General features: G+C 39.6%; 1 protein-coding gene and 1 long non-coding RNA gene across 2 annotated transcripts; one reads left to right on the top strand and one right to left on the bottom strand.

Annotated features, from left to right (window-relative positions):
* Positions 1 to 830: 830 nt before the first annotated feature.
* Positions 831 to 10,063, top strand: gmppb (GDP-mannose pyrophosphorylase B). The gene is made up of 10 exons (XM_084740070.1): positions 831 to 949; positions 3,938 to 4,132; positions 4,289 to 4,369; positions 5,598 to 5,646; positions 6,212 to 6,354; positions 7,177 to 7,335; positions 7,551 to 7,629; positions 9,286 to 9,413; positions 9,499 to 9,681; positions 9,835 to 10,063. Exons 2-10 carry the CDS (start codon positions 4,004 to 4,006, stop codon positions 9,964 to 9,966), a joined length of 1,083 nt encoding a protein of 360 aa, XP_084596196.1. The 5' UTR covers positions 831 to 949; positions 3,938 to 4,003; the 3' UTR covers positions 9,967 to 10,063.
* A 4,442-nt stretch (positions 10,064 to 14,505) lies between these two features.
* On the bottom strand, positions 14,506 to 16,483 carry LOC146332177 (uncharacterized). The gene is made up of 3 exons (XR_014772619.1): positions 16,135 to 16,483; positions 14,768 to 14,900; positions 14,506 to 14,658 (listed from the first exon to the last, which is right to left on the bottom strand). It is a non-coding gene; the product is annotated as an uncharacterized LOC146332177 (long non-coding RNA).
* Between the last annotated feature and the right edge of the window lie 780 nt (positions 16,484 to 17,263).

Below are 17,263 nucleotides of genomic sequence, written 5' to 3'. Positions count from 1 at the left end.
AGAGAACAATTTGAATAAAGGTTACGGAATATGTTTGACAGCGGTAACGCTTTGGCCGATTTTACGTGACATTCGAAAAAAATAAAACACCTCTCACATTATTTTTGTATAATTTAGTGAGATTTTCAGTTACAGTTAAGGGTGCGACGGATTGTAACATCCCCGAGTCAGTGACAGCAGTCAGAATCACACCGTCAAGTTGTCCAGCAAGACCGGAAACTGGGTGATTTGGCCTTTAAAATAAAAGCATAAACGCTTTTGCTTGAAAGTTATAATTCCGTAGCCCCATTTAGAAAAAAAAAGAAAAGAAATATACAACAACGTTAAAACAGAAATGATAACCTTTAATGATCTCAATGTGGGTTTGAATTTGTCGTCAGAAATATACGAAATTCAAGGAGGTTATTTGCTTTTTCCTAAGCATTATAATATTTAGAAGAGTCTGAGTTTAGACATTTATTCATTCAGTCATTTTTTATATTTTCCCGCGGTGACTGTAATTTTCTGTAGTTTGATTAGTTAATTTCATATTCTGGCAGTGAGTGGTTATCACATCCAAAATATGTCTTCTGTGTTAAAAGTTTCACTTGGACATACCACAAAGACTATAGCTGTCATGCTTGTACATGTCTGTTAGAGGATATAACCAGCCAACTGTCTGTAATCTGTTTTCTCAAATGATATGCAAGTTACAAAAATATCAACCTTAGTCTGCAGTCAGGTACTCTTGCCTATTTTATATGAAAAACACAGATCCCATAAGCCATTATAATGAGCTTTTATTTTGAAAATGTGGACCGGATGTTGTATGTATCTCCTTGTCTGACTGGACGCTGACCGGCTGGACAGGAAACCAAACAAGGAATTCGGATTTGAACCATCTTACGTGTCATTCTGAGAGTTTCAGTGATTCACAAATCTGCCGGAGACTTTTGGTGAACAAATTCTTGTAAGTTCTCATCATATTTATTCACTTTATTCACACAAACTGAAGACAGGAGCGGGGTGCCAGCCACTTAACAGGCAGCTTGTTGTTAACGGTTGTAAATTAAGTCAGCAGAGCAGTGAGTCAGCTAGCTTAGCTAACGTGAGTTAGCGACAATCACTGTGAGTTCATTTATGTCAGAGTTCAAAACTTGAGCACAGCATGTACTTCTCTCTGGATTCATCACATAAAGTCAAGATTTAAACGTGTTCATACATAAATTGTTGCAAATCTATGGTAGATAACGTCCCGTACACTGTGTTGCTAATGGCTAACTGTTATAGCTGCTGGTGGTGTGTCGAAAATAGTACCTGTTTAAGTATGTGTTTCTCCTCTATGTGCCCTCGTTTAATCACCTATATATGTTGCTGTTCTGTTGACACATACACCAAGGTAACACTTTATAATAACCATAATTAATAAATGATAATTTAATTCTTAATTAAACTTAAGTTAATTTTTATTTTCACTGCTAAAATCAATTAAATCTGAATTAATAATGTTTACGTCTTATTTGTGATGATAATAATATAGTTTATAAACAGTTTTATATTACATAAATTAATGGTAAAATAACATAAATGATAGCATTGATAATAATGAGTAATCACGATCATTTAATTGTGAACAGTAAAATATTAAGTTTAATTAACTATTACCGTATCATTATTAATGAATGTTATTAAGAAAAGGTTACCTTAACTTAAGAAAGGTACAGTAACATGGGAGTTCACCCACACTTCCTGAAAGAATGAATGAAGTCATGTGATCTGAAACAACACAGGAGGACAGTTTCTGTTTCTCATGGAGTCGCCTGCTTGTTTTAATACTTTTTAATGAATCATCAGAATTATGGGTTGATAAATTTGATATATTGTCAAAGTTATACAGAAGCAGTAATGGAATTAAATCATTCAAACCATACCACCTCACAGGTCTCTATCTGTGATTATACAATTGTGTTCAGGTTTAACAAGTTTTACAATCTGACAGTTTGTGGGAGTATCCAAGTATTTGTAGACTCAGAGTAGCTATAGTACATGCCGACAACATGCCACGGCATGATACACCCTTGAAAAGGTTAGGCAACATCTCAGCCAGAAAAACAAAACATCTCAGGGGTGTGTGTCATGTAGTGAAATGATATATAATATAAACTCAACACTGTTGATTTTCTCCCATTTTTCATGAATTGAAGAAAAACATCTAGGACTTTTTCTGTGCACAGAAAGGGTGTATATCCTTTGTCTTTCTACTCTTGTAGTGAGAATTTCCCCTCTGCCCTGATAATCCATCCACCTGACCGGTGTGACATATAGAGATGCTGAATAAATAATTATCACTGTACAAGTTTTGAGGGAGTGGGCAATAGATTTTTTTCAAACAGTGAGTGTGCTGCTATTGCATATGTTGGCTCCCTGGAAAGACTCTGCTACACTAAATGACACTGAACCTTAATTAGTATCATTGGTAACACCTTTGTTTACCCACTATTTCATGTCAACATGCCTACTGTGAAAACTCCTGTTGACACACTGACTGCAGGAGTGTCTACCAGAGTTGTTGTCCGTGAACTGAATGTTCATTTCTCTCCCATAAGCCGTCTCTATTGTCACTTCTGAGAATTTGGCAGTTCATCCAAGCGGTCAACACGGATGAAGCTGTTTGCACGTAATCTCTATTCTTCAGCCCGCTGATGTGTCGCTGTCTGCTGTTGCAAATGTCATCTGGTTTTCTAGCAAGGATCTATGGAAGAAGGGCACTTATTTCCTGTCTATTCAATATTCTATGGGCCATAAAATTTATAAGGATTCAAGGGTTAAAGGACATTTATAATCATTATGCAGCACAGGGCTGTATAACGAAATTAGTTGAGTTGTGATTCCTTCATAATACACACAAATTCTAAAACAGATGATTAATTAAATTCAGATCAATTTCAAATAGGGTAAAACATATAAAACAAAAATAAATACATCTATACATACACATATACCACCCAGTCCTCTTGGCTTGTGTGTTGTGTCCTGTCAGCTCGGAGTGCGATCTGCCCCTCAGGTGCAACAGCCCGATCTAGGATGCTGTGAAGCAGGTCTCTGTGTGTGTGTGTGTGTGTGGTCACAACAGTCTCTAGTTTCCCATTGTTTGGCCAGCCTGAGTCCCATTTTGTCCGTTTCGTTTTCCTGGCCAGACGATATCCAGGAGCAACCTTAACTCCCAGCTGTAGCATGGCTCGTATCCGCTCAACTCCTTTCTTCTTGGGGAGGTCATCTGTGGCGATGCATCTAGCTGATCTGGCTGGCTGTTTGAAGATGCTGACTGCGTTACTTGTTTGCATCAGGGTCCGTTGCTCTTTAAGCCAAACCCCACATATTAACTTTCCATTGCCTATGAATGTATTTCTTTCATAGGTGATGCATGTGTCGGCTACAAAAAATGACAGATCAAAAGAGAACAGTATCAAAGTGTGAAGCAGCTCCTGGGCGCTAGCTACATACTACCATGTAAATACTTCTGAAGAAATATCCAAAATCCTCAAAGATTCTCTAACCATCTTGTGATTGTATTTCCAAATCCAAAGAAAGATGGTAGTCTGCAACACTTTCATGTTGTAATTAATTTTCAAGCCTTTAGAGGCAGTTAGCAGGAATCTAAATGTTAAATGTGATGAGTGTGTTCTTGTCCACCGGTCAAATGGTCAGTCATTATTCAGATTTTACCAGCCACTCAATGGTTTACCATTATGTTTTTTGGCTGGTGAGTGAAGGTAGTCTACCAGCCACTTGCATATTTACCAGCATTTGGCTGGTGGTTGATGCTAATTTTTAGCCCTGCTACTTGATTTGAAAGTTACCTGAATTTGATAATATATCACAGGAACAAGTATGTCATATTTAATGTTTGGTTATTATTACTCTATCAGTCACTGTGACTGTCTTCTCTCCTGTTCAGGTTGCTTGCTGTCGAGTCATTGATGAGCTGTGGTCACCTTGGTAACGGTTTCTAAACAACAGAAGCATGAAGGCTTTAATCCTGGTAGGGGGCTATGGGACCCGGCTGCGACCGCTCACCCTGAGCGTCCCCAAACCCCTGGTGGACTTCTGCAACAAACCCATCCTGCTGCACCAGGTGGAGGCGCTGGTCAAGGTATGAAGGAGGAGGTGGCGGGGTTCAGTGAGGTGGAGCCCAGCTGCTCTCCTGTCTGCCACAATTTTGTGATACTAGGGGTCGGAAGTCGGAAGTTTTAAAATCTTGAAAACTGTAACTTTATTGCTGACATTCTGTGTGTTTGTGTGTGTGCAGGCTGGGGTGGATCATGTGATTCTGGCTGTGAGCTACATGTCGGAGCAGCTGGAGAGAGAGATGAGAATCCAGGAGCAGAGGGTGAGTACAACAAACCATCGCAATGACACACTGTTACAGCTGTGAGACGCATCAGCACACACGACACACTGACTGGATGTGTTTAATAGTGTTCAGGACCAGAACGGTGGATCAGTCTATTCACTTTCTAGGACTTTCCTGAAGGGTTTATTCTCTGAGATTTTCCTCCACAACAAGAGAAGAGCACAGTATTTCATTTGACTCTTGTTACTCATCTTAACTGAGCTTTTACTGTTTGATTACAGTTTATTCAGCACAGATTTCCACCTTTTTTTGCTGTATGACTCCCTGAGATAGTTTGTTTTACATTTTTGATATAAATATATTTTGTCATAAAATCTAATGGGGGATTACACTGATTTATTTGAAACCAAAGTCTGGCATCATATTTAGTTTACTGCTGCATCAATTCATTGTTTAATAAATCAGTCAGTCAACAGAAAATTCATCAGTGGCAAGTTTGCTAATAAAGTAATTGTCAACAGTTCTCTGGTTGCAGCTTCTCTAACTTGAGGATTTGTTTCTTGTCTGTTTTATTTAACTGTAAATAGAGTATCTGTGTGTTTTTGGTCTCCTCATAGGACAAAAAAAGACATTTGAAGATGTCAACTTGAACTCTATCAAACTGCGATGAACATGTTTCACTTTTTTTTTCATTTGTTTTTCCATCTTTATTTAGAATCACAGCAGTCGACACAATTATTTTTGGTTATTTTCCTGAAGCCTCATGGAGGAGGCTTTTTTCCATGATAAAAAAATTATAAATATCACAAATGATATTATGCTTGTCCTCTATAGATAGGTTTTTGGCTTGAGCCATTTTATTTATTGTTGCTTTTCTCACCATTTTCCACAGCTTAATCAAAAAATGGTCACTAGATCATTCAACTATGTAGACAATTATTTAAGTAAAGTAAGCCAGTGATATCTCCTCATTCGTCCTGTCAGGAATGAGGGTGTCATGGAAGTCTATCCAATTTGCTCCCTTTGGAGAAGCGTTCTTATTCTTACCTCTCTGCTCAGCTTGGTGTCAGTCCTGCAATATAAAGTTTTTTTTTTTATTATACTCAGACCTTGGATTTTTCCTCATATTGTGAAGATGGTGAATGAGATTTTCTGGTAGTTCAACTGTTTATGAATTTTTTTTATCCACTCTGATGTTATTTGATATATATTATTATTGTTCTCAGTTCGCAGTATCCTGAATGTTTCACTGTTTTCTCCTCAGCTCGGGATTCGTATCTCTCTCTCTCATGAGAAGGAGCCTCTGGGAACAGGTGAGTTTTTCTTCACTACAGACAAATACAGACAGACAGAAAAAGTACATTTAAAACTGTCCAGTGATGAGAGCCTGGACAAAGTATGTAACTACAGTCTGATATTGTGCTTTGTGTCCCATTATGTTGAGTGTGCTATATGGTATGTTATATATGTAATGTAGTAATTTTATTGGATATTTAAAATCACAATAAACCAGCAGAAAAAACAACTCAGGTTTTAACTGATATTAGTTCGTTCATTGTTTTATTTACCTGACAAATTAATGTATTTCTTCACAATGATTATGCAAAAATCCTGCTTTTCCAATATTGTCATATAATATTGCAGCAGTTATTATATATTATAACTGCTGCTTATTGTTGCCACATTGTGTAGTTTCTGACCTGGACATATAAAAGAGTCCTACAGTGGTTCAACTGTAGGACTCTGAGAGTCAAACCTAGTCTCTCAGGTTGTGTATCTGCAGTATATTGTAGTTTAAGATCCATTAGAGCTACCACTGAAAGTTTTATACAATTAATTATAATTAGAAAATAATGAAGAATTAATGTTTGCGTGCAGCGGGCCCGCTGGCGTTGGCTCGAGAGCTGCTGAACGTCGACAACGAGCCATTCTTCGTCCTCAACTCAGACGTCATCTGTGATTTTCCCTTCAAAGACCTGCTTCAGTTCCACCACAACCACGGCAAGGAGGGAACCATCGTGGTGAGACACACAGACAGAACACAGAGTTTGTCCTCAGTAAAACTGTTCAGGTGCAGACAGACAGCTGCTACAGACTGTCCAGACAGATTTCAGTCATTTTAAGCTGTCCTAAATGAAAGATGACTACTGTGAGAGAAATGGAGTAAAATATTTAGTGTCAGTCCAAAACAGTGACGTACGTCCACCAACAGACAATTCAGAGCTTTAGACACCAAAGAATAAATATATAAATGAATGAATACATAAAGTAGACACTTAGAATTAAACCTGACAATGGATAATTAAAAAAGTTTAAAAAAGAAAGAGGAAATTGGAACATGACAAATGCATATTAAGAAATGGCTGTTTGAAACTGAAAAAGGATGTAAGAAAAAAAAGATTCTTAAATTAAAAGCTTAATTTATTTTTCTTTTGGCCTTGATAAACGAAAGGTTTTTGGCTTGAGAATGGAAATTAAATAATCACATAAAAAACATTAAAATATTAATTTTATGCAGAGTTCCCTCCATATTTCACAGGTTCAGACATGGTGCCTATATAAACATTTTTATTTAAAATAAAAAGTACAGTCTTAATTTTGCTTTTCCACAAAGTGTCATTACAGACACATCATCACTTCTGATTTATTAGTTTTACTTTCTACACGTTAGACCTTCTGTGTTATTGCTTTTAGTTTATCCCAGTTAGGTTACATTTAGGACACTTGTTTTGTCTAAGTTAAAACTGAATGATCTTTTTTGGAGGTCAGGCTGACTATTCATGGCTGCTGAATGTGTGTGTGTGTGTGTGTGTGTGTGTGTGTGTGTGTGTGTGTGTGTGTAGGTAACGCGGGTGGAGGAGCCCTCTAAGTACGGTGTGGTGGTGTTTGAGACGGACAGCGGCAGGATACATCGCTTTGTCGAGAAACCGCAGGTCTTCGTCTCCAACAAGATCAACGCCGGCATGTACATCTTCAATCCCAGCATGCTCAGCAGGATCCAGGTGACACTCTCTCTCTCACACACACACACACACACGTACACACACTGCCTCAAAAGATTGTGATGAAGTAACAAGTAAATGTGCTGTGGGAGTTTAAAATGCCACCAAAAACATGACACGAAGTGCTCTTTGGTGTAAACTCATGGAAGTATTCACTACTGTACATTTTCTAATTTGTGCAGACATTTAATTATATGTTTGTGACTTTTGTGCAGCTGAGACCAACATCCATAGAGAAAGAGATATTTCCTGTCATGGCAGAGGAGGGACATCTGTACGCCATGGAGCTACAGGGTAACTATCACTACTACTGCAATACTACAACACAAATCTATATTTATATGGCTGCCTGTTTCATTGTTTCCAGTCTTTATACTAAGATAAATCAGCCAGCTGTTGGCAAGTGCCTCATATTTAGGATACAACATGAAAGTGATATCAATCTCCGCATTGAACTTGGGTAAGAAAGTAAAGACGAGTATTTCCCAAACTTTTTCCAAACGTTTTCTTTAACTGATGTCACCATGTTCCCAGTAAAGTAAGAAACACAATGTTGAAATGATAATGTAATATACTGTGAGAAGTTGACCTGTATGCTCACTCCGGACTCTGCAGCTCACAGCTCGACCAGACGTAAGTGTTTGGGTTTTTCTTCACACCCGAGCTCATGTAGTTCTGGAGAGGAATTGTCTGTAGAGAAGCACCGATACCAACACGCATGACGTCTGGATTAGAGGGCTCCCTCAGCTGCAGTGCAACAAGACTTTTTTTCAGATAATTTAATCAGTCATAAACAGGCTGGATTCTGTATTGTCCAGATAAAAATAATAGATCTGAACCAACTGTGATCTGAATCAGCAGAAAGAATCTGGAATCGGTGCATCTCTAGATCCTCATTCCTCTCTGGCAGTGATCAGTTTTTTTCTGAAGCTGTGGAGCCATGTAGTTTAACAGTTAAACCTCCCTCCCGTCCTGTAGTTCAGGCTGGCAGACTGGTCCGAGTCGCTGACTCTGGTCCAGATCGTAGTGGCTTTGTTTCCTTCAGAAAACTTCATTAATCTTGGGGTGGAAATACACAGAGCAGCTTGTCAAAGCTGTCAAAGAGCAAAACTTCTGCACTCCTGTAGACAGACAGATACATGGGAATAGACCATAGGTCAACAATACAGAACTCATCAGGTTATTTATAAAAATCTTTTTTTGTGTTATTAATTAAATATCCCTGATTACAAGTGAAAAGACAGTGTGTGTGTGGGAGTATTTTTGTTCTTGCTAATTAAACTGTGAAAAAATGACAGGAGGCCCTTGTGATTTCCTGCAGAAGATTTACTAAACTATAAATGCATGGTATTAGTGAAATGGTTCATCAGCCTGGATTATTCAGGTCTTTAAAGCTGGCTTCAGATGTATCTGTTGTCAGAGCAACAAATCCTCAGCTCAACCCTGCAGGCTGACTCAGAGTTGGCTATATGACAATACAAAAAGACACTTTTCATTTCATGGTTGTATTTTTTCTTTTGTTTCATTGTTTTGTGGTTTTGCAGTTTTTTTGTTTGGTAGTTGGGGCTCAACATCACCAGGGTTTTTTTTTTTTTTTTTTAATTAAATTTTAACGGGATTTGTCTGATTATCAGGTGGGACAATAAAATGGTGACAAGAAGGTAGAGAGAGATATGGGGGACGACCTGGATTAGAAATCATAGTCACTGTTTTAAACCCCAAAGCCATTAGGACACCCAAAGCTTACCTGCGCAGGTTGTCTGTCCCCTTACAGACAACTGGTCGTCTATCAGTGGATGTCGGTGTCTGTTGATCATGTGACCTCACCTGTTGCAGATCACAGGGAAACTCCTGGTTTTGTAGTTTTGTTTACATAGTAACTAATTGCTCACACTGTTTGTATCTCTGTATGCTGTTTGTTTGTTTGTTTGTTTGTTTGTCTGTTTGTAGGATTCTGGATGGACATCGGTCAGCCTAAAGATTTCCTTACAGGGATGTGCATGTACCTTCAGTCGCTACGACAACACGCTCCTGAGAGGCTGCGCACAGGACCCGGTTTCCTCGGCAACGTTCTAGTGGTGAGTTCAGCTCGTTGCCAAGAATAAATGTTGAATAAAGAATCCATACTCGGTAATAATCATCCATCCTCACGTTCCTCTGCAGGACCCCACAGCGCAGATCGGGGAGAACTGCACCATCGGCCCAAATGTCACCATCGGTGCCGGCGTGGTCGTGGAGGACGGGGTGAGGATAAAACGCTGCACGGTGCTGAAGGGAGCAAGGGTGCGATCGCACTCTTGGCTGGAGAGCTGCATCGTGGGGTGGAGCTCCTCTGTTGGCCAGTGGGTGAGTAAAGAACAGACGCCATTATCCTTTTTGAAGGAGAGATCACTTGTCTGAACACATTTATACTAGACTACTTTATTTAGCTAAGGAACATCTCTATGATTGTTGTCAGCTGTGTTACTGACTTGTCTCTGGGTCAATCTGTGTCATCAGGTACGTATGGAGAACGTGACGGTGCTGGGGGAGGATGTGATTGTGAATGACGAGCTTTACCTGAACGGTGCCAACGTCCTGCCTCACAAATCCATCAACGAGTCGGTCCCAGAGCCACGAATCATCATGTAGCACCGGGTGGAGCAGAAAAGCCCAGCGCCTTTTATAAGAACTGGACTGAACACCTAAACTGTGCCCGACAGAGAGGGACGAAACGACGGGCGGAGGAGAAGAGGAGGCGACAAGAGGAACAAAAGAAGGGTTTTTTTTTTTCTCTTTTATGATTAATTTGGACTTGTTTTTAGCCCTGCTTGGCTGCACCGTCCATCAATCAGAAACTACCAGAATATAATCAAAAAGCAGCCTGACCTGTCAGGAAGGTTTATACTTGTTAAACTTCTGTCAGAGCTGCAGGTAAAACATCAAACGCTAAAGTCCTGAAAGTGACGGACGGTAAATGTCTCATGTGAACCGTGCTTTAATAGAGAAAGGGCAGGGAGGTGGTTGATTTACCTGGGCTGGTGGAGGGACTAATGTGAAGCGTGTTTGGAGGGAGCGGGTTAGACCACTGCTGTTTAGATTCACTATGCATTTACAGCTTCACAGTATCAGTTAACAGGCACTGAACGACCAGACTACATGTTTGTCTGCTCAGACTGGAATCATGACAGATGACTAGAATTTATCATCTGACATATTCAACAAAATGCAGTATTGATCATAGTTAAAGCTGCATTAATAGATGAAGTGTTGGCCTCTTGGGAGCAGCAGAACACGACACTGTAAACACAACATCTCATTTATTATCGAATGTTTAGCAAAGAGTTGCTTCTTTACACATCCAGCAGACACAGAGGAACATAGTATGTTTGTGTTCGCCTCATGAATGTAATTTGACCCATTTTTATATGAGAATATTGATTAGTGCAGCTTGAATCAGTTATAGATTAGGTGTCGGGTACGTCTTGTTGCCTTGGTAAACTTGACAGGTTATTCTTTTCTTTCTTTTTATCATGAAAACTGTGCGCTTCGATGCCAAACTGGTTAGTGCCGAACAAAATGTAGCAGGCTTTTTATAACAAACTGCAGTTCATCGAGTCAGTTTACAGATATTTGTGTCAGACTGTGTTCACTTGGACATAATGTATTGTTTCAGTATGTTTTTCATTCATGTTTATGTGTTTCTTAATAGCACCTGAAATTCTTGTTTCTGCTGACCTCTAGAGGTTTACGTCCCCTCAGTACTGCAGTGATATACAAGTGCACTCCAGGGCATTACAGCTGCGTTTCTGACCAAAGTAATCAGAACTTTTAGTCCCTAAGGAACTAAAAGGCTCTGTTAGCCTGCAAAGATCAGGCAAATTAGTCCTTACTTATGAAAAAGTCTCCAACTCCCAACAGATTTCATCCTCGGCAAAAATCCTCAGTGAGGCCTGGGCTTGTGTCTGCAGAACTTTAGTTCCTCCAAGATTTCTAGTCCCTGGGGAAAGTTCCTGCAGTGGAAACGCAGCTTATGACATCACTATGGGGTGTGATTATGGGTGCAGCAGAGGCGAAACGGGCTTGAAAGTTTGAACCACAGAAGGCAGCGAAGCACTGCTTTTCAGCCTGCTGTTAAGTTACTTTTACGTTTGTCATGAAAAAAGGTGTGATCTGATCCAATTATCCAAAAATGTCTGATGAGAAGTTTTTTGAATCTTCAAACTGATGAATCCTGTTCATTACACACCAGGAAACAAAACTGTTGGATGGAATAAAAATGGGAAGATGCGGTTCTCAGGTCTTTATCACTAGTGGGACTAAAACTGTTAAGTCCTAAGATTGGCGCTAGAGTTAAGGTAATGTCCTCTAAATCCAAAGTATCTGTCTTCTGTACATGGCCATTTTAGGACATTTCGGACTCAGTGCTACTTCACAGCTCTCATCAGTCTAAGCTTTTCTTTGTCCTCTCAGCTACACAGTAGTTACCTTCTGCTTACATGATAACATTAGCATGTTAATAACATTAGCATGTTATCATGTAGCACGTTTTAGTATTCATCTCAAGCCGAGGCTGTTTGGAGGTCGGGTCTGTTGTCTTGAATTAAACTGTTGGACAAGTGAAAACTTTGACTCGTTCATGACAACGGATGAAAAGGATCACCAAAGTCTCTGGGATTCTTTGGATAGTTGCTAGGAGATTTCAAATCAGACATTTTGAATTAGGTATATCAATGAACACAAAGGGAGGAGTCTGTTGACGACAAATTTTACTTCTTTTACTCAATGAAGAGGATAAATGAGCTCCGCCTCTTGATTTGTTTCATCCTGGTTGTAAAAATGTTCAGCAGGGATGATGTAAAATCAACAGACTGCTGATAAAGTGAAATAAACTGTTGAGCCTAAACCGTTAAAGGTTTCTGGAGCTCATCACCACAGACATCCATGTTTTGTGTTATGTCCTCTGTCTTCTACATTTGGCTTGTCGTTACTGACCATGAACACGTCACGCAGCAGGTGATGTCAGGTGTCTGTCTGTCCAGATGCTGAACAAAACTGATCTCTGAGGAGAAAGCAGTGGTTCCATGTTGTTATGCAGTTAGTGATGAACAGTATTTAGAATACTGAACATGTAAAGACTTTGACTGTGTCTGAATGAATGAAGTTAATTCTTGTAATGAAGTCTTTTTTAAAGAGAATAATATAATCTACTGACCACATTCTCATCTTGTCTCTTTTGTTTTTTATTGAAGTGCCACTAAACTCATTTTACACATGAATGCTGCTTTACTGTAGTACTGTTATTCATTAGAAAAACGTTTTAGATAAAAGTAAACATAAAAAAAAACATTCTTTACTTCAGATTACTTAAAATGTAAAAATAAAAACCCTAAAAATAATCTCAACCTCAATCTTAAATATGATATATTTTCTCTAAATTAGTTTGGTTTCCAAACTTTTTTCTGGCATGCCCCCCTTCAGAAGCCTACATAAATCCCATTCTTTTAAGTTTTAACTCTATATTACCTCAGGGTTTAATGATTCACACTGTAGTTCTACTGGGTCTCTATTAATTATCTGTTGGCCAGCAACTAATGTGAACATTTTAGAATCTAAAATGTTCCATGAATATTTTCAGTAGCCTTTAGCCTCATTTCACACCAGCACTTTTTAGTCCTTTCTTTGATTTTGAGGGAATAACTCAACAGACTTGGGGTAACTCTGCTCCAGAACAGGGTTAACAAGCCCTGAGCCAAAACAGACATTAGTCCATTTCAGAATGTGGGGCTCAGTGTAGTGTGAAAAGTTTTTGATATTTATTCATCAGCTGACATACAGATATTGATATGTGTGATAAATTGGTCAAGCTTCGCTTTTGTTGTCAGAGCAGCGTAATAAGCTGCTGCTGAAATAAAGCCAAATTAAAACAGTAAAGTTGCCACTCTTCATTTTCAGGGGCCAAAAACAGGAACAAACATTATCAGTAGGCTACTGTATGATTAAATGCTGAGAGGGAAAAAGTTAACGGAAGCAGAAGAAACAGATCCAGAAAACAGTGTGTAGTGAGAGAAAATTCAAAAAAGGTGCGGAGGACCTGTCTGCAGTGGATATATGACTCTTTTTGCAACATCTTGGTGAGTAGTTAAACGTTATATTATCCCTTACATACCGAGCTGACTACGATCCTTTACGGCTAAGAGGAATAGAAGAGTAAGTGTTTCTTTAAATCCTCATAATTGTAATCTGTATTATTACATGTAACCACATTGTAATTGGTGTATGTGTGAAAATAAATATGCAAGATTCTATGTGTTTTGCTTTAGATTACTCCAGTAGGAAAAATACAACAGTGGTCACAAAACACCATGAATGGAGCAACACACCCAACAATAAGCAGATACTGTGCATATTGAACACAACTTCACAGAAGACAATTTTTACAGATACCATGAAGCATTTATTGACATCACATATATGTCAGAACATATAGCATGCCAAATGATGCACGTATCATCCATGACAGTAAAAAACTTAAGGATTCACTGAATCCATCTGAAAAAGAAGTTTGACACACACCAAAGACTGATGTTTGCAAAGTTGAGCTGTAAAGTGGACGTTTTCCAGTTGTTTGAGTCGTTACAGGTATGTATCAGAGCTTCGTGAGCTGGTGCTGGGGCTTCCTCTTCACTCCGGCCTTTGAGGTTCTCTTCGGATTTGCAGTTTCCAGAAGCCCAGGGTGGATATTTTGGATGCAGACCTCCCCCTTGACTGGCTGCTCACACTGTGGACTGTCCATCAAGTCAGACACGTACCCTGTGCAACGTTACATAGAAATTAGATTTTTTACATATTTATTTGTGTATTTATATAATTTATTATTTTTCTATTCTGTTTTTCTGAGTGTGATTTTTTTTAACGGTCTGAGTCTAATTTATCACATCATCATTTAACTGCAGTGCATTCCAAGAAATTCTTACAATTCATATGAAACATTTCTTCAGGCCAAAGTTTGGGTGCTAACACACCATTTCATATGCTACTGAGACGATACAGGCAGTTATACACTGCTATGTGCCTAATACATTTGTGGTAACTCACACGTGTGTGGCTTGGCTGTCGCTACAGTGCGCTTTTTGTAAGTAAAAACTGATCACTCATGCAGTCAAATGACATGTTTCACCTCTTGTTTGCATATTAACATAAAGAAATATACCTCCAGGTCCAGGCGAGGTTTCTTTGGCAGCCTTTCTATTGGTGTTTTTTTACAGAAAGGGCAAGGGGCTGCAAAGGGCGTGGTGGATGTGCCAACACCACAGTCCTGGTGGGACACAGTTGCTTGGACACCTGTAACAGAATTGATTTATTTATTTTATTTGTATTTTAACTTAAAAAGCCAGTAACAGCTGAATGTTAAACTTTTTCAAAAGTAGTTGAATTACAGCCGGCTACAAACCTTCACTCCTGAAGCGAGGATGAAGAGTCCTCATGGACAGCTGTGTCCCTACAGTGTGGTTCTGTGGTGGGTCAGTCTGGCAAGCAACAGTCTTTGTTGAACTAATTTGTAGTGATGCAGCTGATGTCATGACCTGTAAGCAGGAAACACTGAGTTATGCACTCAGTAGTTCATCATCATCACAGTTAGTTAATTCTGAGAATCATATACATGCAGTACCTGCTGTTAAAAGATACAAGAAGTTCATACATACAATCAACACACAGAACTGTCAATAGTCCACACACACACACACAGTACATGCACATTGCACAGCATGTCTGTTTTGCATAGTCATCATAAAATGTTATATAAAACACTACATGGTTAGCTTCCCATTTAAGGCTTTGATGGACAAGGGGACAAGAGAGTTCTTAAAGCAGTTAAGCCTGCACTGGGAGACTCTAAAGCATCTGCCTGAGGGGAGAAGCCGCTACTCATGATGGCAGACATCTGAAATAATCTTTTGGGCCTGGCTGACGATAGTTTCTTCAAAGACAGACTTGAGTGTGAGATGCTGCCTGACTCCCAGGATTTTCCTGGCTCTCTGCGTAAGCCGGGTAATCTGGGCCTTCAGTTGTACAGGCAGGTTGCCAAACCGGGCTGAGATGCCATACTGCAAGATGCTCTCATGGGAAACCTGGGAAAAATGTGGCTCGGGGGCTGGATGTGGCCCACTGAGAGGTTTTCCTGTGGCCCCTAAGGCCATCATGGAAATGCCAAAAATGAAAAATCTGGCAAAGACAGTCATCAGCATTTTGCTTACAATTTAACGGTTAACTTTATTTTGAAAAGGGATCAGTGCTGTGTTTATTGGTAAAGATACTGAACTGTGTATTTACATTAAACTGAACATTATTCACTCAGTGCTGAGCATCCATGTTGTTTATGTTGTTCTTCTTCTGCTGACAAAATAATAGCCCACAATTCAACATGGCAATTCAGAAAGGGTAACCAACGGTAGAAGAGTCTTATAAACAGCAGAACACTTCAGATATGTATGTATATGTGGGATTACTTTCTCATGTGCTCCACCCCTGCCCCGTTGCCAAGCAAAGGAGAGCAGAAGCGTCCATAACAACAGAGCCGACAGCACAGAACAGACACACAAAAAGCGACATGGAAACAGCTAACGGCATCCAACTTACTACGCTGCTTCTTAATTGGCCTCAGACGAGTTTTAACTTTCAGACATATTGTCTTGACTGTCGCTCAATAACTCCAGCGCGTGAGCCTACAGTAGATGCTAGCCAAATTAGCCGCGACGCTAACGCCAGGGTCGCCCGGCTGAATACGCGGTAAAGCAGCATAAACATATTAAAACTTACCATTTTTGTGTGTTGTTCACGGACCGTCGGTACAGAGCCCTCCTCCAGCTTCAGTTTTGTAGCGAACCCTGCTTTGTATTGGCCCTCGTTGAGGAAGCAGTCCGAGGTAAAATGGTAAGCGCACACATACAACACTTTATCAACTGTTTCGGGGACATTTCCGTCAAAAATAAAGTCGATCCACTGGGGCTTCACTAGTTTAGACGATGGGAGGATATGAAGACTTTTGTGCTCGTGCATGCAGCCAACAACAGAGCATTTAGCGTGTTTTCCTCGAATCGCCGACATCTTCGTTTGTTTACTTGTTCCCCTACTTCCTCGGCTTCTTCTTCTTCTTCTTCTTCTTCTTCTTCTTCTTCTTCTTCCGCTGCTGCTGCTTCTTTTTCGTCCCGTTTTCTACCGGGCGGCGCTACTGCGCGTCAAAGCTGGTCGCCGCCCGGTAGAAAACGGGACGAAGAAGAAGTTTGGAGTGTGGACCAGAGTCCGCAAAACAAGACAAAAAACAACAACTAGATTATTTTGATCAGTTCAGTCTATTTCAAATAATGAGTTAGACACCCTAAACCATCGAGGAATATATTCTCTAGGCTCTCAGCTCTTCTAAACCACGTTTTCTGACTTCTTTCTTTAGTATTTCTCCTTCTCTGGAGTACTTTCCGTAGTGAAGAAGTTCAACTGATTCCTCTGTCTGACAGTATTCACACAGACCTGAAGGATGCTTGTTTTTTAAATAAAGTGTTTTATTGAGGTGTTTGTGCAACCCTCAGCACTGTTCTGGTGTTCTCTCTGGTTCTCATTTTAACTTGTTGTACTGAATAAAGATGTCTTCCTATTTTTCATATATCCCAGGTGTGCTGCCATTCTTTAGCGATGTCTGCTTTCACCTCTTATTTACTGAGTTTTATGTCCATAATCGCTTCATTTCATAGAGCCTGTCTTGCTAATGTGCCCCAAAATTAATTTTTGTCCCCATATGAACTGGACTGACTGTAAAGACATCAGTGCAGAACATGAATCAGAACAAAGAATGACCTTATTAATTTGAACCTGTAATAAGAGTCTAATAAAGGGCCTTATGCTATTTAATAAAGAACATAGTGTTTCTAGTTTTTGTCTATTTTGATACCTA

Source organism: Lutjanus erythropterus, chromosome 2 (genome assembly GCF_056507025.1).
Source record: "Lutjanus erythropterus isolate fLutEry1 chromosome 2, fLutEry1.hap2, whole genome shotgun sequence".
NCBI classification, from domain to species: Eukaryota; Metazoa; Chordata; class Actinopteri; order Lutjaniformes; family Lutjanidae; genus Lutjanus; species Lutjanus erythropterus.
This window is presented reverse-complemented; position numbering and strand designations above follow the sequence as displayed.

What these genes read in the sequence shown, in the direction of transcription:
- gmppb (XM_084740070.1), top strand. Translation starts at nt 4,004, where the DNA reads ATGAAGGCTTTAATCCTGGTAGGGGGCTATGGGACCCGGCTGCGACCG. An exon ending in TGAGAATCCAGGAGCAGAGG is followed by an intron (nt 4,370 to 5,597) that starts GTGAGTACAACA and finishes TTTTCTCCTCAG; the next exon opens with CTCGGGATTCGTATCTCTCT. An exon ending in TCCTCGGCAACGTTCTAGTG is followed by an intron (nt 9,414 to 9,498) that starts GTGAGTTCAGCT and finishes GTTCCTCTGCAG; the next exon opens with GACCCCACAGCGCAGATCGG.